This window comes from Anabrus simplex, chromosome 2 (genome assembly GCF_040414725.1).
Source record: "Anabrus simplex isolate iqAnaSimp1 chromosome 2, ASM4041472v1, whole genome shotgun sequence".
In the NCBI taxonomy this organism is placed as follows: domain Eukaryota; kingdom Metazoa; phylum Arthropoda; class Insecta; order Orthoptera; family Tettigoniidae; genus Anabrus; species Anabrus simplex.
Genome location: NC_090266.1, coordinates 608,578,201 through 608,601,420, shown reverse-complemented (window position 1 = coordinate 608,601,420; position 23,220 = coordinate 608,578,201). Strand labels below are relative to the sequence as shown.

The following is a 23,220-nucleotide window of genomic DNA, read 5'->3' as shown; positions in this document are numbered from 1 at the left end:
TGACAGAGAATGGAGAACCATCCCTCAGGACACCATCCGCACTCTTATTGACTCTGTACCTCGACGTGTTTCTGCGTGCATCGCCGCTCGCGGTGGTCCTACATCCTACTGAGTCGATGCCGTGCGCATTGTGTAACCTGCATATCGGTTTGAAATAAACATCAATTATTCGTCCGTGCCGTCTCTGTTTTTTCCCCAACTTTCATCCCTTTCGAACCACTCCTTCTTGGTGTTGCATTTGCTCTGTCAGTCAGTGTAAAATGATCCCGATGCTGAAACGTGCATCACCCAAACAGCTGTTCAGAAGGAACCAACAACAAACACGATCCGAGAGTATCTTACGTTACGTCGTTCTGAAGGAACAAAACTGCGAAATGCAGGAAACACTTATTCATCACGCATTTAGAAGAAATGCCAAACACTGAAGTTAATTAAAAAGTGGTAACTCACTTGAAAAATATTATTATAAAACCAACTTTCAGGTTATACATGGTTACGTTACGCTTAATAAAATTACAAGTCCACATGGTAAATAAAATAAAACGTAGAATTCTTTCCTTTTTTAACAATGACTACCATCACAGATCCATCTACTCATTGTTTGTCCCAACACACTACCTACAAAGTTATCAATTGACCACACTCAATTACGTATAAAAATGAATGAACGACAAAAATTGAAAATAAAATATATTACCGGCTGACGAATCGATCCCGCATTCGTAACTCAAGTCTCACACTAATACGTTGAGTGTCAACACGCACACTATCAAAGCAAACGGACGTCAGAACGGCAAAACAATTAAGTCCGTAAAATAAAATACTGAAGTTCATTGAACTCAAACACGCGTGGCGCCCTGCAATAAATATTCAATCACCATTAACTCAGCATCCAATATTGGACAACCCTCATGTGCCATTAGTGGTTCCATAATCTTAGGTAGCGCGCGGCTGTGAGCTTGCATCCGGGAGATAGTAGGTTCGAATCCCACTATCGGCAGCCCTGAAGATGGTTTTCCGTGGTTTCCCATTTTCACACCAGGCAAATGCTGGGGCTGTACCTTAATTAAGGCCACGGCCGCTTCCTTCCAACTCCTAGGCCTTTCCCATCCCATCGTCGCCATAAGACCTATCTGTGTCGGTGCGACGTAAAGCCCCTAGCAAAAAAAAATCTTAGGTAAACACCTTCCAGCTGGTAAAGGGCTGCGCGCAAACCTGGCATCAATATTACTTAGCTAACACTCTTCGCATTGCATACCCTACTGCAGACACTGCCATCGCTCAAGTCACTTCGCAAAAACCTCTAATCTAAGACTTGAGTATATACAGCTGACATCCCAGACCTATCGTCGGGCTACCAAATGTCTGCACACCCTAACACTAACCCCTATGTACACACACACCTTCCGAAACCTATCGTTGAGCGTGAACTAGGACGTCTCATCATCGATATACTCCTAGGATAACATGTGACGTCCTAAATCTATTGTCGAGCGGAAATTGGATCGTATACGCTTCCTCTAGCATATCAGGCGAAATCGTAACTTCAAACACACTCTTAGATATTTTAGCTGTAAACCTTGTTGAAACACAATGAAACGAATCTTGCCACAGAATGATCGCAAGTCGGGAAATGCAACTAAGTCCCTATCTTGTTACTAAAACGTGAAATTGAAATTAAATAACGCGTGGCAAGCAGTCCACAACTCAAACACGATCTCGGCATGCGCAATGAAGTTTGGAAAAATAATAGTGACTTCCAACACACATCTAACATTACGTGACTATCGCCAAACAATGATCATCACCACCACAAAAATCCACGCTGTAATTTTAGGATGAAGCCCTCAAATCGCCTACCATCTCATAATTCCAAATATCCATATCCATGACTATCCAGTGAAGTGAAATTCAATGAATCTTCATAGCCAAACTCTCGCTTTAATAACGGCAAATATCTCATCCCTCAATGTTTCCGATTTAATGATAAATTATCGTCTCGTAATTTTATGAAATTTACTGATTGGAAACTTGTCATTACAGTCAAATAACACCAACCGTGTATTCAGAATGCTCTTCTACCCTTGAGGTCATATTACTATAATATTCATTATACTGACTTTACGTAAACTAGTCACTTGGATTTAACTACCAAGAGTTACAATCTTCACCAGAAATTGTTTTTCACTTGGGACCTTAACTTGAAATTTTACTGTGCCTTACACAATAATCATCTCGAACCAACCTTCTCCTGGTCAGCTTGTTCCGGATTGTTAGCGGAATATACTACAGCCTGCCACATACAGCCTGTCTCAAAAATTCTTCGGCATCAACAAATATATAGCCTGTCTCAAAAATTAATTCTCATCGCCTTCTCACGGCGGCATTACATAAAAACCAGGCTTCCTTTGCCTTCAACATTATCTCAACATATCAAAATTCCGACACAATCCTTTTTCTTATGTTCCAAGACTTTTCAAATCTCAATCCTCTCGTGACAAACAACTTTTCATTTATTTTTACTACAACTTTCGGACCTCAGGAATACAACAACACACCGTGATTTCCTGTATCACCGACATACACGATGTCACAAAATTTTACTTCCCGTGACTAAAACATAACTTTATCAGATTTCGCTGGATTTTGAGACACACGCAAACCATATTGAACATAACTGTTAAATCCACTTTTAACATAGAAAATTTTTATCCCGCGGTAAACATTATTATTATTATTATTATTATTATTATTATTATTATTATTATTATTATTATTATTATTATTTCGACAAATATTTTCTGAATTCAAACTGTATTCGAAATTAAGACATTCACCACGACTACCATGATCGTTATCACGTTCCTAATTTTTCTCAATTTGGACAATACCTCAAAGAATATTAACACAATATTTAAACTTCGCATTTTATAGTTTCTCGACGTGAATTTTACAGCACTGAAGAGTTTCACACGACGACCAAAAATGGAATACCTTCGCCTGATCATTATTAAATATCAACCCGACACACGCCTTGAAAATGGTTGGGACAAACAATATTCTAACTACAACATTGATACAAAGATATTCACAGACCTGCACTCGTAGACATCATCCTGGATTCTGGCTGCATCTAGCCAGCAGGCTTTGTGCCTAACCTTCCATGGTTATATTTGTCGTCATCTTCTTATATATATATAACTTAAATTACACAACAATTTACACTCGGGGTCGATTGACACCGCAAACAACGCACTTTCAACACGTTTAACAGGCGACGAGCACTCTTCTCAAATGGCAACGGCGACTGTGTTCCAAGATTCTGCTTTCACTCACCCTACTAAGGGCCAGGTGTTCCAAACAGATAAGAAACCAGACCTCGCAGCCAACCTTCAGACTTCTCTTTGACAAATATTAGACGCACACACTGAATACAGAGAGAAACTCAATTACTTATTTACCCAAATCTGTAATCCTTCAAGATTTCCATCAGCGGCAGCTCAGAAAATTTCTATCATCTTTTACTTTAATATTATATTTGAACCATAGACATGAATATGTAACGAGTTACTTGGAGAACAAATCTCCGCACTTTCCTGCTGATGAGTGACGTGAGCTTCGCCGTTCCAACAACCAGACAGAGAGTGTAAAATATACGGAGGGGGATTTCTTTTATACCCTCTGGGAGGACGCTACCCTTTCCACGAGGCTTGATTGCACAATATGCTAATTCCGCAACCCTTTGACCAAATCTCTTGAAATTTGTTCCATAACTTCGGACAGACTTACGATTCATTACGGTGTTAATTTCATATTTTCCCATACTCGCAACAGGCGAAGTTAATTATTTCTGCCCGGGCGTTTCGCGGCATTTTCTTCATCCATCGGCCTTGGCACGTGTCGCTAGTTCGGGAGCCGGACGCAAATTCTTCTCTGGACTTAACTGCATTTATTTTTACCCTGGGGGTTCTATCTTCACATATGGTTTAAGAATAATTTAGATTCTTTATTCTTGGATTTACCATGTCGCCAAAATCTCTCGTTATGAAGAATTTCTTGAATTTGATAAATTGTTCAATATTCGAAGTCCACCGAAGTGTCCCGGTATTTCACGGTATTGCTCGACACGGGGAGCTCGTTCCCACGAGACAGCCAGACTCTTGAAATAAAAACATGGCTGCTCTCAAAAAGTAGCTTGTAGCTGAAATAAATATTGGGAATAAAAAAAATAATTTTCTCATCGTAGAATTATGGGTTCAACGTGTCACCTCGTAATCTGCAGGTCTTCGGTCCAAGCAGCAGTCGCTCGGTAGGCCAAGGCTTATCAGGGCTGTAGTGCTATGGGGTGTTTAATATCCTGAACCTGAGACGATGCTGCTCACCAAGTTTCGTTAAAATCAACGGAGTCGAGTTACTGAGAATTCCTTGGAAGTGGGGCGCAGTGGTTAGCACTTTCTCCCCTAAAAATTAACCCGTAATCTTAGGCATTGTAATTTTTGGCTGAATGAGCCCCAGGACCATGTACTACGCCAGAAGTACTAGTAACATTTCAAAATTTCTTATTTTCTGACGAGTAATCGAACCAACGTTTGGCCAGACGTGAGAATCAAGCACGATCATACCGCTTTGGCTTAGTAGCTCCCAAATTAAGTAAAAGCCTTTCGGAGAAATTAGAGGGCACGCGAGCTATGCTCACTAGTGACATTAAACTTACCAAGTGAATCTAATTAAATTTCCTTTTAACAGTCGTTTGTGAGAGGTGATGGCAGGGAGAGGACTGCTCACAGTGGATACGAGGAATAAACTGAAACAGGTTGTGCACGATTATTCTTTTTTTTAAATTTAGGCTACTAGTTACTTTACGTTGCACCGACACAGGTAGTTCTCATGGCGACGATGGGATAGGGAAGGGCTAGGAACGGGAAGGAAGCGGCCATGGCCTTAGTTAAGGTACAGCCCCAGTATTTTCCTGGTATGAAAATGGGAAACCACGGACATCCATCTGCAGGGCTGCCGATATTGGGGTTTGAACCCACTATATCCCGAATGCAAGCACACAGCTGCGCGCCCTTAACCGCACGACGAACTAGCTCGGTCATGAATTTTAGTCTTGAACGCCACCAATTCTTTATTTAAAGATTTAAGGATTAAGAGGCGTGGAAGCAGAAGAGGCTTCTGCTTTCGCTGCAAATAGGAGTTAATGGTAACTTATAGTAGTCGTCGTTCAGTTTTCAAATTATGAGGATAGATCCCGGCTGAGATCGGTGTCTTTGAGGGTGTTTAAATGCGCATCCTCAATGTTGTAAACTTCCGGCAGGTTAAAGAACTCATGTAGGACAGAATTCTGACTCCTTTGGTATCTCTTTTGAGGCCGCAAGTATAGTACGCGAACGTTTTCTTGAGCCCTAGTTCCCATTCATTACTATGGAGCTCAGGGCTCAAGAAAACGTTCGCGTACTATAGATAAGCTAGCATGTTTCGCGTGACTGTTGATAACCGGATCATAGGTATGGGACCTCCAGATTTACGGGAAGGTCGTTCCACTAGGAGGTGACTTCACCGAGCTTAAGTGTGGCCAGTATCCAGTATTCAGGAGATAGTGGGTTCGAACCCCACTGTCGGCAGCCCTGAAAATTATTATTAATATTTATTTTCCACTAATTGTAGGTACAATTTAGGGATGGTGAATGGAGAAAGGGCATAGCCCCACATACACGGAATTGCCTCCATCCCCACTTAAAATTACAATATTCAAATATACAATTACATTCTGCATAGTGTGCTTATATACAGTTACCGTATTTACATAGACATATTTACATAATACTCACAAGACCTGTTCAACATTCAAGTAAATCGACACTCTCTCTCTCTCTCTCTCTCTCTCTCTCTCTCTCTCTCTCTCTCTCTCTCTCTCTCTCTCTCTCTCTCTCTCTCTCTAGAATCCCCACATTCTTTAGCTAGGCCGACTCACTCATACCCACACACAGTCTCACTCACTCGGGATCCCATAAACTTACATCCGTCCTCCCACTCCTACTGAACATTCACACAGTAGAAAAATTATGTTATGTACAGAAAGTTTCGTTATATATACATCCTTTTTTTTACCTCTTTACAATTTTTTTCTGCAGGTAATTCTTTTATGTGTGGTGGGAGTTCATTCTACAGCCGAGCAGAACGATTAAAGAAGCCACTTTGATATGATGCCGTTCTTGTAAATGGTGGGAAAGGGGACACACCTCGACTTCATTGAGAGAAACGATAATTCAGCTGTAAGCGGTTGAAAGAGTTTATATGAATGTTACCTGCGAGGGATTTTCTCTGGAAAGCAATATCTATTTGTTTACAGAGGGTTGATATGGGAGACAGTGACCTGGCTGTATATAAAAGACCGTGTTGAGTAATGCGTCGTTCTGCTCGGCGTTGAACTCCCTCTAGTTTCGTCATGTTCTCCACTATAGTAGGGTGCCAAGAAGGAAGCCTTTACAACAGTATTGGCCGTACTAATGACAATGACATTTTCACACCAAGCAAATGCTGGGGATGTACCTTAATTAAGGCCACGGACGCTTCCTTCCCACTCCTAGCCCTTTCCTGTCCCATCGACGCGATAAGACCTATCTGTGTCGGTGCAACGTAAAGATACTTGCAAAGAATGAGGTGACTTAACTCGAATATTACCTGTGCATTGACTGAGATTCGAACCGTGGCTGCCTTTGTGGAAATCGATTATGACATCGCTCACTTAGCCTTTAGAACGAACGTTAAATGTTATCGTTATTTAGAAAATTATAGAGGTAGGCCTCGTCGATATCCAGATGCTTGCAAGCAGAAACTCGAAAACATTACACTGTACAGTGAACGTGTAGGTTACTTACTTCCCATGGCTAAATGGTTAGCGTGCTGGCCTTTGGACCCAGGGGTCCCGGGTTCGATTCCCGGCAGGGTCGGGTATTTTAACAAACATTGGTTAATTTCGCTGGCAGGGGGGCTAGGTGTATGTGGTGTCTTCATCATCAATTCATCCTCATTACGATGCGCAGGTCACCTACCGGTGTCAAATCGAACGACCTGCACCAGGCCAGCCGAACATGTCCTCGGACACTCCCGACACTAAAAGCCATACGACATTTCTTGAGTCGAGTTTCGGGCGCCATATCGATTTTGTAAATTCGCTGTCGTTTTGCCAGCAACAGACCATAACTAACATCTCCAGAGAGAGAGTGGTCTGTTTCCTGTTAGAATGGTAAGCGACACAATCGTTCGGCGCATAGACCACTACAGGAGAAATTTCTAGAGAAGGCTAAATTTACACTATTGCCCAGAACGTTGTAATATCGCTTAGTCCCATACGAACCATGTTTAGTCGCCATCTTGTTCAGAATTCCAAGCTCAGCCCCGAATCCCTAGGGTCGCCCTACATAGTTAGCCCTATATAAGCAATGCATATGTATTAGCCCTTACACCAACTCCTTCGTCCCCTAAGAACAATGTATACTCACCATCTTGTTCAGAATTCCAAGTTCAGCACCAAGACCCTGAGGTCGCCCTGAACCATGGCCCCTAAGAAGAAGAATAGAGGTCATCTTGTCCGGTTAGGTTAAGCCTGTAAACTTACGCTTGCATTCTTATGGGCATCAAACTTAGGTCTGTAAGGTTGGCACGCCCTTTGTCAGGTTGGCAAGCCTTGTTCGGTTCCCGCGCTATCGCCGCCCTAGTTTTAAAATCGTCCGACAGGGAGCAGCACCCACCCCCACGCGGTGCAGTAATCAACTAACGGGCACGCCCAATTTTCAAATTTCCCGCGCTTTGACGGCACGCTTCCAGCCAGTCAGAGCCAGCACGCGCTGTGACGTCACAGTCACGTAACCGGTAACCGTCAATCAGCGCTTTGGTCGAGTATTCCCCAAGGTCCCTACTTTTAAAATCTAGGCCTACATTCAAGGGGTCAACGCATAAGAGAAAAAGCTGCGACACATTGCCGTACGCCGACCTGTCTACACCGTACTCTAGCCACGTAGGGTATCCCCTATTTAAAAATGTGGTCTGGACAGGTGGACTGATACAAGTCGTGAGGTTTCACCTCTGCACGCACAAGCGTAACCTCGGAAGGAGCCATTCCCTTTCTCCCTCTCACTGAACTTTGCCTTCAGCATACTCGTGACATACCGTATTCTATGTCCCATTATACATTGTACAGAAGGACTTAATTCCTTACTCTTGATTTCGTGTGCTTTAAGACGAGAATATTATTCTGACTTAAAGCACACTCAGGAACTGACAACAGTCATTCCCACTAATAAGCATCATTTTGTAAATAATGTACATAGTTGATTTTCATGGGTACCAGCGAGAACAACCTTTAGTTTCAGTGCAATTTAAAGTGAATGAATACTTGTAAAATGATGAATCAATAAGAATAAGTTCGTGTTTGTACGAGTGTTTGCTTTTGTACACAACAGTAACGAAGATGAAGTGAATGGTGGCGAATTAAATTGGGTAAGGAGACGGAAGGAATTGGCTGTGGCCTATGAATAGGAACTGTCCCGCCATTAGCATGGAAGTGATAATGAGAAAACACAGAAAATCATTCTCACGACAGCCGGCGGTGGCATTCGAACCCACCCGTCTCCCGAATTCAGAGGTCGGCTCTATAGCCGTAGCGCGGCCACTCCACTCGGTTATGGGACGAATGAACAAGTTTCTTTATTTTTGTCTTGACTAGACATTGTTACCAAATAAGTGAATGTTGCTTTATTAGAAATGTAACTAACTGAATCGCAACTCATTACCTCCTCTGATTAGGTTGACGTCAGGAAAAGCGTCCGGGCGCACAAACTACGAAGATTCATTCCTCTTCATCCCCGAACCCGTAGAGAAACGGGACAAGAGTTGGACACACACAACCAATTAAATTACTGTCGCTCCTTCATCCCGCAGAAGTAGGAAATATTGGATTTGACATTATTGTACCTGTAGTACAGAAACTTTACATTTCCGGACATGGGCTCCGGTTCAAAACATTATCTACTTAGTCCGCTCTACAAGCTCTAGTAGTGTATAGCCTACAAGACATTCCCGAGCACCCTATTCTTCTTCTTCTTATTATTATTATTATTATTATCATATTTGCCTTTATTAATAGTGGGGTATTAGAAGTCCAAGAAATGTTCTTAGTCAATTGAGTGATAAATTGCGAAGTTAGGACTCATGATCCTCTCTTACACTTAACCACAGTTTTTTTTTTTTTTTTTGCTAGGTGCTTTACGTCGCACCGACACAGGTAGGTCTTATGGCGACGATGGGACAGGAAATGGCTAGGAGTAGAAAGGAAGCGGCCGTGGCCTTAATTAAGGTACAGTCCCAGCATTTGCCTGGTGTGAAAATGGTAAACCACGGAAAACCATTTTCAGGGCTGCCGACAGTTGGGTTCGAACCTACTATCTCCCGAATACTGGATACTGATCGCACTTTAGCGACTGCAGCTATCGAGCTCGGTAACCACAGTTCTTTAGCATCGTACATATGAGGGAAATATTTATAATCTTATCTTAGAAACTAGAAAAAAAATGAAAATCCACCGCCTGTTTCCGGTCATTCGACCGGGTCAGAAATGGAATGAATGAAGCCCCCATCTAGCGGCGAGGATATGAAATGTGCCGGCTGCCGAAGCCTGTCTCACTCCTCTGGGGCAATGATTAATGAATGATCAATGGCATGCTATTGGAGAGTGTTGGTGGAATAAAGGATGAGAGGGAAAACCTCAGTACCCGTAGAAAAACCTGTCCTGCCTCCGCTTTGTCCGGTACAAATCTTACATGGAGTGACCGGGATTTGAACCACGGTATTCAGCGGTGAGAGGCCGGCGCGCTGCCCCATGAGCCACGGAGGCTTCTTACAAACTGGAAGAATCATGACGAAAATAACATAAGCAAAATAAATAATCTTAATCTTATCTTATAAACTACCATTACAAACTAGAGTAACATGGGACAAAAGACGAAATATAAGCACAATATTCTTAATATTATAAACTACATAAGCACAGTAAACGTACATTCACAAGATTCATTCAATGACACATATTAAGGAGATGCTCACGGCAAGACAATTTAAAGGGATTTAAGCTTTTAATTGCTCTTATGTTATGGGGGAGAGAGAGTTCCATATTCTAGCTCTATTAGCAACAAAGGAACGGCTTTGCTGCTGACCTACTGAGAGGAATAACCAGTGTGCTGCCGGAGCGTGTGTTATGATGGTGGAAAGGGGAAAGGAAATTCAGTTGTGAAGCTAAGTACCAGGGTCTTTTTTATGGCCTGCTCCGTGCGTCAGGAGAACACGCACGGAAGGCGATAGCGCGGCCGGGTGACTCATTTACAGAGAGATATGACCGACTACGATGATCTAATGGAGTACGGTAGCGACAGCCATTAGTGTTGGCTACTGAATGCATGATTCGAAGCAGTGTATCGATTCATTCAAGTGTCCGAGTGAATCGATTCACAGGAACGGCGAACTCACGGCACACGATTCAGCTTACTCCCAGCGGACAGTGCTGAGTGGCGCTCTCACTGGACGTTGACGGGGAGCCGAGCTTCCGCTGCAGCGAGACAGTGAATCATGGCACATCGAAAGAATCGTGAACGAGCGCGGCTCAGTGAGACACAAGATACACACGGCTCCTTATTGGCTCACTGGACACTGGCGGAGAGCCGAGCTTCCGCTGCAGCGAGACAGTGAATCATGACACATCGTAAGAATCGTGAACGAGCGCGGCCCAGTGAGACACGAGATACACACGGCTCCTTATCGGCTCACTGGACAGTGGACACTGGCGGAGAGCCGGGCTTCCTCTGAAGCAATACATACAGAGCCATGGTACGCTGAAAGAATCGTACGCTAAATGGACTTCCGAGCTCAGCTCATTTGAAAATAATACCCACTTGCATTCACTGTCCTCTTCCTACAGGGAGGTTTAAATAATAGATGGATTTATTTTCAGTGTTAGAAAGGTAGTCAAAACATAATTCTAAAGTAGCTAGTAAGTAGGTAGGCTATTAGGTTATACTATTTATTAGTTTAATGAATCTTAGTATTATTGACAATTAAACTCGACTCTAGCCTGCCCTATGACTATGAGTCATGCTCATGACCGCTCAAAAGTACCTGTTTTATATTGGGAAGAATGGCTCAGTATTGTCTCAGTTCGTATGTCACATCGTTGCACAAGACTTCAATAATATGTGGACAGTAAGTGAGCCGACTGACGCAATAACTTAACCAACAGTATGTTGAATCAGAAAACCAGTGGGCTACTGTACATCTCGGGTAGCCTATACAAAATATGACGATTTAAAAAAATCCTCTGCTGATAGAAAAATACATATTTTCAAAAATGACTTAGCGAGTTGGACGTGCGTTTAGTATCGCGTAGCTATGCGCTTGCATTCGGGGGATGGTGGGTTCGAATCCCACGGTCGGCAGCCGTTAAGATGGTTTTTCGTAGTTTCCCCATTTTTACACCAGGAAATCCTGGGACTGTACCTTAATCAAGGCCATGGCTGCTACCTTCCTAATCCAGGACCTTTCCTATCCTGCGTCGCCAGAAACCTTCGATGTATTAGAGTGACTAGCATATTTTTTCTAAGAAAGGAGTTCATAGTACGAAGACCAGATGGCAGCAGCGAACAATGAATACTGTTGCTGCTCTCTTACCATTACATACTACACAGATGCAGTAGGAGCGATGACTCTAATGTGCCGTGAATCGGATCACTGTATCGATTCAGTAACGTCAACGGAATCAAATGAATCGATTCAGTAAAATGAATCGACTGTCCCATCACTAATAACCATTGCTTCACACACAGCAATAGTTCAGTTCATCTGCGGCATTGGTAGCGTGTTCAATGTGCTCGCTTTAAAATAGCGTAGTTTCTGTAGGAATACTAATCGTGTGTTTAACGAGTGATGTATACAGTAGAACAGCGTGTATTCACTGTGTTCACTGTCGGCAGCCCTGAAAATGGTTTTCCGTGGTTTCCCATTTTCACACCAGGCAAATGCTGGGGCTGTACCTTAATTAAGGCCACGGCCGCTTCCTTCCCACTCCTAGCACTTTCCTGTCCCATCGTCGCCATAAGACCTATCTGTGTCGGTGCGACGTAAAAGCAACTAGCAAAAAAAAAAAAAGAATTCATTGTGTTGTGCTATGCGAAGCATTCTTCTTATACAGAATGCCGCTTTCGATTCATTCGCAAATTTCCTGGAATCCTCCCTCCCCATAGGAGTACGGTACGTAGATTAGTAAAGAAGTTCCGCACCACCGGGTCCATTCTTAACAAGAAATCACGCAGGAGAGGAACCGTTTTAACAGAGGAAAAGCTTGACGAAATAGGAGCTCTTTTGGAAAGAACTCCAACAAAATCCCTGTCGCGTCTCGCCGTACAAGCTAATGTGTCATTATCTTCTGCCCACAAAGCAACAATGTTAAAAGCAAAACCGTACCAACCCACCCCTGCCCAATATTTAACAGGACCTGACAGTTTCGCTAGGGTTCGGTATTGTAACTGGTTGCTTCATTCAGTTCACGATGGGTATGTTGACCCAGAACTTTTATTTTATAGTGATGAAGCATGGCTACACTTAAGTGGCTATGTAAATAGTCAAAACAATCGCTACTGGTGTGCAGAAAATCCCCTCCAGCTGCATGTCCGCCCACTTCATGATGTAAAAATAGGAGTTTGGTGCGCAATAAGTGCTCGCAGAATTATAGGGCCTAGGCTATATTTTTCCGCAAAACAATAAATGCTGATCGATATATAGACCTCATTCTCAGACCATTCTTTCAAGAGCTGACGGAATAAGAAAGGAGTAATGGTTACATTATGCAAGATAATGCAACGGCACACACTGCTAATCGGTCTATGGAGGTAATACGGGAAGTTTTCGAAGATCGTATGGTTAATTATCCCCCTAGATCCCCTGATTTAAATCCCTGTGATTATTACCTGTGGGGGATGCTGAAGGGAAAAGTGTATGTGAACAATCTTCACACAAGAGAAGAACTACAAGAGAACATTACAAACGTTATTTCGAACATCACAAGAGCTGAGATTCGTCGAGTGTCTGCAAATCTATTTACGAGGTGTCAGGCGTGTTTGACAGCTGAGGGACAACATTTTGAACATCAAATGTAATGCCAGGTAGGTTTTAGACTAATAGTTTCACTAGAAATGGATTTCTATAAGTGTGAATTGCCGTGAGTAGTGGAGAGGGAAAGCGTGCATTATACCGGCTAGCGACCGAGTGTCATTGCGCCAGCCGTGCCGTGCTCTGAGTGGAGCTGCTGAACCCCCTAAAGAAAATACCCTGTAGTATGGCAAATTCTCGTTTAATACTCGAAATATTAATACTGCCCCGTAGAGGTTTCTATACTGTTCAAATTTTAGAAGGGATAGTTGACGATAATAAGGGGTAACATGAACATCATAGCGCAAGGAAAAAATAAATCGAATACAAGAGTTCATGGCACGTTGTAATGTGTAATCGGTTTGGTTGTTCTCTCGTGGTATCAATTAATACTACGCCACAGTAGGAAAATATAGGGAGGATAAGAGTATTTATAAACCTAATTCTCATGTTTAGTGGCAGCATATTTTAATGATATAGGTTGAAGAGATGCGTACATTTTTCTACAGACATTGGCAATGTGCTCTCCCCAGTTAAGACTCATTTATAATAACGCCTAGATTTCTAACCGAGTTTTCGTACGGAATGCCTTTGCTGGCAGGACCTAGTGTTTACAGTGCACTATGTCTTCTGGTATGGGCTAGAGCAATTTTGTTACTTTCATTGATCTGTCTCTGTCTTATCCTTGGCTTTGACAATATGAACGTGACTGAGGTATGAGCGATGCTAGCTCGTTGTAATGCCATTCCTTCTGCAGCCAGTCCCTGCTATGAATGGTGTGAAAATGTTGCTCATAGGGTCGGTTGGTGCATGCATTTCAGTGGGCTTGGCAGACTGATATGTAATAGCAACTTCTGGCTCGGTGAGGAAAGCAATGGGAAACTACCTCACTCCTCATTTCCCTAGTACGCCTCTTCAGTGATGCCTAGGCCATCTATGACAGCTGATGGCAGAGCTGTTGACGATCCAACCAGCCTTAGGGCTGAAGACTGAACATACATACATACATACATACATACATACATACATACATACATACATACATACATACATACATACATACATTTCCTACGGAATAATTTTACCAGATATAGTTAGTTGAGGAATGAAATGAAATGGCGTATGGCTTTTAGTGCCGGGAGATCCCAGGAGGGGTTCGGCTAGCCAGGTGCAGGTCTTTTGATTTGCCTCCCGTAGGCGACCTGCGCGTCGTGATGAGGATGAAATTATGATGAAGAACAACACATACACCGAGCCCCCGTGCCAGGGAAATTAACCAATGAGGGTTAAAATTCCCGACACTGCCGGAAATCGAACCCGGGACCCCTGTGACCAAAGGCCAGCACGCTAACCATTTAGCCATGGAGCCGGACAGTGAAGGAATGTTTTTGCGTTTTAGCACACTGATTTGTTTTATCTGCCTAACGATAACAGCTTTAGATTTTGATAGATGAATTAAAATATAGTTGTCATAAGCGTATGTGTCCGACTTGTTGGCTGAATGGTCAGCGTACTGGCCTTCGGTTCAGAGGGTCCCGGGTTCGATTCCCGGCCGGGTCGGGGATTTTAACCTTCATTGGTTAATTCCAATGGCCCGGGGGCTGGGTGTTTGTACTGTCCCCAACATCCCTGCAACTCACACACCACACATAACACTATCCTCCACTACAATAACACGCAGATATCTACACACGGCAGATGCCGCCCACCCTCATCGGAGGGTCTGACTTACAAGGGCTGCACTCAGCTAGAAATAGCCACACGAAATTATTATTATGAGCGTATGTACATACGAGTATATTATTTAAGTCATAATTCATATAACCTATTGCTTGGTTGATATACCGCTTTACAGTCCCAGCCTCAAATAATAATGACATAGACATCACAGACACATAAGCTATCAGGAAGTTTCTTGCATGAAGCAATACCTACAACGGACATGGTTTCTGTGCCTTTACCAGTGATAAAATAGCCATTACATGCACGACTAAGGACACACTTTATCGTACGTTGTACGGCGCTCATGATACCGTTCCTTATCAGTGTGACTGCGTTATCGACCGTTCGGTTCACTATTGCTACAACCCTATAATTGCCATTTTTATATCCTTATATCCCTAGGACCCAAACTCTATATTTCATTGTAACAAATGCTGCCAGGGTTCAACCTCCAAATGAGGATTTCCGGGAAGATTACATGCTTATGAACTGAGAACTTAAGGTCTAAATTCTATAGTTAGTAAGTGCATACGGAAAAACCCACTAAGTTACCTGCATAATTTTACATTCAGGATACACATTGTGAAAGAATTAAAAATGCATGTTTTCCTCTATTTTCAATGGAACTGTTGAAGTCATAAAACCCTTGTGAGTTACTGGACAATCAACTTTTTTCAGCTGTGCTACTGATGAAATGAACCGTCGATATGGTGTGTCAACTAGTATGGGGCTAAGACAGTAAAGGAAGTGGTCGTAGTTTACATGTTGAAACATCTCGACATTTACCAGATGTTGAAGAGGAGAGCTGCAGATACCCACTTCTAAAATGGCCAAGAATTGGATTTCAACACACTCCCCTTCTCATTTGAATTTCCGAGGTTGTGTGCACGTCGTTTCAGAAGCTAAATCCAGTCCAAAATTAATCAGAGACTCGAACTCGAGACAGCTGGGCAAGAATGTACGGTAGAAACACTACTGTTCAGACTTCCAGACTACGGCAACGACTGTGGAATTGAGTGAACCTCAGAGGCATGTGCCCTTCCAGAAGTGAATACGTATCTCGTTTCTGATTGTTTTCGATTTCCTGGCGTGAAACCGCATCCACGTCCTTCCGAGTGAACTGAACACGCCTTTTCAACATCATCTAGCCAGCTTCTGTCTTTGGCTATTAGTTCTAGCCTTCTTGTGGATGTTTAAAAACACGGAACTAAACGAAACCACAGAGGTAAATACAGAGGATTGTTGAGGCGCTTAGTTAATTTACAGAGGCTTGCAGACTGTACTCTGTAGTCTATAATGAAGATGTATATTGTATGTACGAAAGGCGTACTATATTGTTTTACACTTTAATTTTTGTACGTCCGGGTATGGTTCACGTTTCACTTTTGAAGGTGGTGACGTGGAACTAGTATCTTGTTACACCGTTTGGTAGCAGCACACGGACAGGGACCAACTAATGCACTCGTCATAGTCATTTCATAACAACACTGTCAGCGTAGGAGCAGACAACTTGGAAAGCAACCGTCAGGGACAGCGCCATACGACTTGGTACCTATGGAGAGAAGGCGTGACCACTGCGAAAATTCATCGGCGCTTGGTGGCAGTCTGTAGAGAATATGATCCGTCACGCAAAACAGTTTACGACTGAGTGGAAGATTGGGAAAACGGGCGCACCTCGGTGGACAAGGGAACCAGTTCTGGAAGGAATGTGACAGTGTGACAGGAAACAAATGCATCACATTTACGGAAATGGAGGCAGCCACGGGAATTAGCCGAAACACCCTTCAGCGGATCGTGCACGACCACTTACAGCTGAGAAACATATCATCCACGTGGGTGCCTCGACTCTTGTCTGCAGACGAAAAACAGAGGCGTGTGGACGTGTGCAGAGAACTTTTGCAACGCCATGATCAAGATCCAGCCGACTTCATTACTAGGCTTGTGACTGGTGATGAGACATGACTCCTCCTTCTGCAGTGGTCACGCCTTCTTTCCATAGGAACCAAGGCGCATGGCGCTGTCCCTGACGGTTGCTTTCCATGTTGTCTGCTCCTATGCTGAAGTGTTGTTTTGAAATGGCTATGACGAGTGCATTTGTTGGTCCCTGTGCGTGTGCTGCTACCAAACGGTGGAACAAGACACTAGTTACACGTCACCTCCTTCAAAATTGAAATGTGAACCATACCCTGACGTAAAAAATATGAAGTGTAAAACAATATAGTACGCCTCTCGTACTTGTGGATGTAGCACGTGTCATCTTGCGGTGATTGTAGTGGTATACGAGGAACTCTGATCACCTAGGTTGTGCCTCGACTCCGGTGACCTTACTGGCAATCGTCGTGCGATTTCTGCGGAATATTTCAACACATTGTCAAGGCAACTACAATTCTTGATCTCAATCGAGAAAACATTCCTAGTACTAACATTGAAAATGAACGTTTCTCTGAGAAAAGTGTTTCAGAGAGTTGAAGAGAGGGGAGAGTGTTTAGAAGTGAAGATGTACAGATTGCAATACGATACTTTCAACCAACCCTCGACCTGCTTTGTGCTCTATCCTAGGGTGTATCCTAGAGAAAAATAGTTCATTTACATTCCTAGAAATATTCATCATCAGTGGTACGTAAACTCTTGTTAAGCAGAAATGGAATGTTGGCAATATTGCGAATAAAGCCGATATTATATCTTCCGCTTCCTCGGCTTTAACTTTAACTGGCTCTGAATTACATCAGTCAATGTGATAACATGGAAATAAGTTCAATTTGTGTATCAATTTGTCGTCTTGCGGTGATTATAGTGGTATATGAGGAACTATGATTAGCTAAGCCGTGACTTAGGCTCCGGCAAATAACCTGCTCCTGTCGAATAACACCAGTGGGTCTGCTCAAGGTTTAACGTTTCCTTCCGACGGACGAATCACCATCATATGCCCCCACTCCATGTGAACATTTGAACACTGCGGAGAGGTTTGTAATTGAATCTAGGCTTTTGCACGCACTATAGTGATTAGAAACTGTATACCGCCACCTCTCCTACCCTGATGGCAAACATTCTGACGGTGAAATGTTGTTTTCCGCCAACGGGACTCGAATCGACTAACCACGGTATCAGACCATAGAGACGTGACGCCTCAACGACTATGTCCACCAGGTGGCCTAAGAGATTAATTGCTATTCACGCTTAATCTACTTTTATGAACTGTTTTGTTAGTATTAAAACATAATATCGTACATGTCACTGATACAAATGGGAATGAAAATGTTGTTCTTGTGTGCTTTGGTTGCAAGTTCATACAGTAGTGCAGTGTTTCAATTTGAAATATTAATCGTAGATGACATCACAATAATTGCGGAATAACTCTAGGAGTTTGCATAGCATCCTCAACGTCACCTAAGAAATTGTCTAGTAGTTTACACAGTGATTTTTGTAGGAGTTTACAACATTTCTAGTAGTTAATCAATCTCACTATCTTACCCTGTTACTGTTAATAGCGGACATTAGTCCCGTGTACGATAGTGTAATAAAATATGATAACCTGACTTCTTGTACGGCATTCTAAGGTTAGGTTCCCGAGAATTGAACTATGAAACATTGCACCGTGAACAGTGCCGGATTAAACCCTATATGGACCCATAAGCAGTTGAGCTCTTTGGGGCCCCCTTGATAAATACTTCCTACCAAGTATCTCATACCCAAATTTTAATAAAACTGCTAATAAAGCCAAACGTTATCAAATGTCTTTATTTTAATAAAATGCAGTTAGTTTACAGGAATAGAGTGTTACATTATATTAATATGGTTAAGCAATAATATAGAGCACTTCAAAACAGAAAGGAATGTGTTAAATCTAAATAAATTAACACCGCTTTGATCTTTCTCTTTCCTTACTCTTTGCAATGAAATCATTGAGATTGTCTCGAAAGATGCTGTTTTTTAATTTATTTTTAAGATGTAGAATAAATGGCTAGTTAATTTAGTCGTTCTTGTGCCACTGAAGTCCGAAGACAACTTTTAAGTAGTCTTAATTGATAATAATAATATCGTTACTTGCTTTACGTCCCAGTAACTACTTTTAGTCTACGGTTTTCGGAGACGGCGAGGTGCCGGAATTTAGTCCCGCAGGTGTTCTATTACGTGCCAGTAAATTTACCGACACGTGGCTGGCGTATTTGAGCACATTCAAATACCGCCGGACTGAGTCAGGATCGAACCTGCCTAGTTGGGTTCAGAAGGCCAGCGCCTCAACCGTCTGAGCCACTCAGCCCGGCCAGGACTTAGTTGAAAAAGTCCGTTGAGCAGAAGCATTTCTTATCATGAGACTCCTATAAATCCTCACTGCTGGCATGACATTTGGAAATATCAATTGCATTTTTGTATTAAAAATTAGGCTATATGACATCGGAGGAAATTTGGTCAGTAAAACTGGGCGCTAGGGACAGCCTTACGTATCAACTATGGACACATGTGCCGAGCTGCCTTCACATCTACACTTCATGAACTGTATGAAAGGCAAGTGCTATTCGCAAGACAATCACAATTTTAAAAAAAAACTCATCTCGCCGTTGTAATTCAGGAACTACTCGAAAATTTGTTCGTAAACTTATCCGCAGTTCTCAAAGCCACACAATTTATTACATGGGGTCTAAATTTGTCTGCTGTCTTGGGGGCCCTAGCAGCGCGAGGCCACCTACTGTGCCTATTTGGTAATACGACACCGAAGCACGAAAATTACTAGACTGAGTGGAAGACAATTGAAAATTGTCTACTTAATTGTTATTTTGCTTGTTTTAACGTCGTGGCTTTAATTAAATTACAGCCCCAGCATTTTCCTACCGAGCACTTTCACCACGCGGTTTGGTTACGTAACTTAGGTTGTATTCGGAAGATGTTGAGTTCGAACTGCCAGCAGGCCTGCAGGTGGTTTTCCGTGGTTACCCATTTTCGCTTCGGGTAAATGGGCTGTATCTTAATTAAGACCACGGCCGCTTCCTTCACAGTCCTAGCTTTCCTAACCCATCGTCGCCATAAGGCCATGTCGGTGAAACGTAAATCAAATAAGAAAAGAAAAGTGGCAGCATTTTCCTGGGGTGAAAATGCGAAACAATGAAAAACCATCGCCAAGGCTGCCACTGGTGTAGTTCGAATTTACATTCTCCCGAATACAAGCTAAAGGCTACACGGCGCGAACCGCGTACCCAACTCGCTCGGTTCTACTTAAAATAATCCCTATGGGGTATAAACCGTGTAAATATAGATAAGATTTATTTTTCATGCTTAATGTAAAGATAACGGCCATTTCTAAAATTATGTTTCATTGTGTGGCCTACAGTATGTTAAATATCCCGACGTATGCAGAAATATCCACAATTGACTCGCCGTTATAATAATTGGTCTGGCGGGATCCTTTATGCGTGGGTGGTTCGGGGGAATGTTGGGGGTAGGCAAGACAGACGAGTGACTTCGTCATTTGTTTCCCATTAATGTGGCTGCGGTTCGTACCTCGGACAACGCACGTAGGGTTTTTGAAATGAAATCTGTTGTTTGGAGATTCCATTTTAAACTAGAGATCCCTTTGCTAGGTCCACGTTATCAACAATCAGGTAAAATTATGGCTTGCTTTGCTTTTTCTTTATGGGAGGATAAAATATGTATACAAATTACGGTAGTAAAGCTCTATGAATACGTATATCTATTCGTGAAGACATTTCCCCACCACTACTGCTAAGCGTTTCACTTGCGACCCTGTTAGAGATAATCCACTGAGCTAATAACGCCCCCCAGAGACATCTTTAATAATAATAGTAATAATTCCGGGCCGAGTGGCTCAGACCAATAGTACCGTATCTGAAGATGCTCAAGTTCGCCAGTCTCACGCCGGTAGTTTCGCCGCCACGTAAAAAAAAAAAAAAAAAAAAAAAAACCACCAGCTGAACAAAATTCCGGCACCTCGATTTCTCCGGAACCCATAAAAGAAATTAGTGGGACGTTAAACTATTATTATTATTATTATTATTATTATTATTATTAGACGGCCCCGCGGTGTAGGGGAAGCGTACCTGCCTCTGACCCGGAGGCCACTGATTCGATTCCCGGTCAGATCAAGGATTTTTACCTGGATCTGAGGGCTGCTTCGAGGTCCACTCAGCCTACGTGATTGCAATTGAGGAGCTATCTGACTGTGAGATGGCAGCCCCGGTCTAGAAAGCCAAGAATAGCGGCCGAAAGGATTCGTCGTGCTGACCACACGACACCTCGTAATCTGCAGGTCTTCGGGCTGAACAGCGGTCGCTTCAGGACTGTTGCGCCATGTGGTTTGGTTTCGTGTTATTATTATTATTATTATTTCTGAAAACTTGCTCAGCCTATCCCGGTTATTTCTGGGTCCACTTGAGCCGCACATGTGTGCTGCACGGGATGTGGCAGTTACGATAGCTCCCAGAGACAAGCGAGATGACCTTGAGAATACTTGACCGTGAAATATAAGACATCGTCCTTCTCCGATTCAATCTTAAGAGAAAAAAATAAAACTTACCTTATTTTTTATGCGCTGCCGCGCCGTTAACACTGACATGGCCAGCATTTTCAGAACGAGCACTGATGCGTAAAACGCATAGGCTGCGAATACAGGGTTATCCCTCGTAAACACCTGCGACAAGGACATGCTGACGGACTGAACTGAACTGGACTGAAACTTATCTGGTACTGTTGAACTGGACAAACAAGTATTTCTACCGAGTCATTGCCTGACAAGGGTACCAACTTTTAAAGCCAAAACTCAATTCATCTTGAGAAATGAAATATTATCATGACCAGTTTATCGAACATGACTTGCATTTTAGTGGTAAGGAAGAGATGTCACGTTCCCGTATCAATTGCTGATAGATCTCAACCGCATTATCTTTAACTCAGTTATATAACACCTTCTTCAAAAGTTCTGTGGCACATTTCCCATCTACAATGTCATAAATACATTAAACGATGAACACATGAGCTTGCCCATATCCCAGTTCGGAATGTGATTATTGTACACAGGCCAGGCTCGTAGCGAAAGTTATGCAGTGGTGGTTCCAGGAGTTCGCAAGAGATGGGACACATCGGAACGAGTAACGCATCTGATCTTAAAGTTGCGCCATCAATACGACGGCAAAAGCGTTGTCAGCACAGCGAAATGGCCTCGCCAACACGATAGAAATGAATAAAGAGATAATTAATTCAACCCTGAATTTACTGGCCCCAAAGCTAAACAAAAAAACAAAACAAAAAAAACAACCAAATCGCAATGAATTACGTAAACAGCGTACTTCCGTAACAGTGAGGATTTTGATATAAACGTTGAACAATATATTGAAATGCGTAAGGCATAGCAATCATGTCTATTGTCTATAGGCCTACTAATACACGAAAATAAAGTAACCAACAAATAATACACGTATTTGTGTAAATTACTAAAAAAGTAAAAATAATCTAACCAACCTGACCTCTGCGTAAAAGTACAGTAGGATTACATGAAGAAAGAAACGGAAAAAATAAATAAACAAAGCTTTCTAAAAATAAAGAACAGCAGCGAGTAACAAAAATGTCGAAAATTAACTGAACTATTATTCCGGCAAAAGCCATCAGTAGATTTACGTACATATCAACCCGCATCATCATTCATAAAGTTTATTTATTTATTTATTTATTTATTTATTTATTTATTTATTTATTTATTTATTTATTTATTTATTTATTTATCTATTTATGTATTTATTTATTCAGGATCAGCAACAGCATAACGCCGATTACAAAGATCCGAGCTATGTACAACAGATATGAATCTAAAATGAAGTAAATATAAATATTTACAAAGGACATAAATATACACAATAAAATCTGTACAATCATATATAATACATATTTACATACGACATTAACAAAGAAAAATACATTTACCATTACATACAGGAGCAGAACAGGAAAGAACAAGAAGGAAAATTAAGTTATAAGAGAAATATCGTGACAGAAGGAAGGAAACGTTACGAAGATGTCTAGGTTCTTGTTGACAGATAATGTATTAAACATTGCTGGAATACGTACAGAAAGGGACCTTTGGGTGAGAGAAAGCCGGGAGTAAGGAATAATGAATAGGGTGTTCATTCTGGTACTATGGGATGGGACGTGGAGGGGGAATAAGGAAACTAAATCTGGAGACCTAAATAGACCATTAGTTGCTTTGTACAGCAGCTTTAAGTCGGCTACTTTCCTCCGAGCAGAAAGAGTCTTGAGTTTCAGTTTCCCAAGCACTTGGATAGTGCTTAAGTTGCAACA

General features: G+C 42.3%; 1 protein-coding gene across 1 annotated transcript in view; it reads right to left on the bottom strand.

The window, feature by feature from the left end:
* Mgstl (Microsomal glutathione S-transferase-like) overlaps positions 1 to 21,631 on the bottom strand; it is a 45,767-nt gene extending 24,136 nt beyond the window's left edge. Inside the window, exon 1 of the mRNA XM_067140994.2 lies at positions 21,446 to 21,631. Within this exon, the coding sequence (XP_066997095.1) occupies positions 21,446 to 21,574 (129 nt within the window). The 5' untranslated portion in view covers positions 21,575 to 21,631. The remainder of the gene's footprint in view (positions 1 to 21,445) is intronic.
* Positions 21,632 to 23,220: the final 1,589 nt, after the last annotated feature.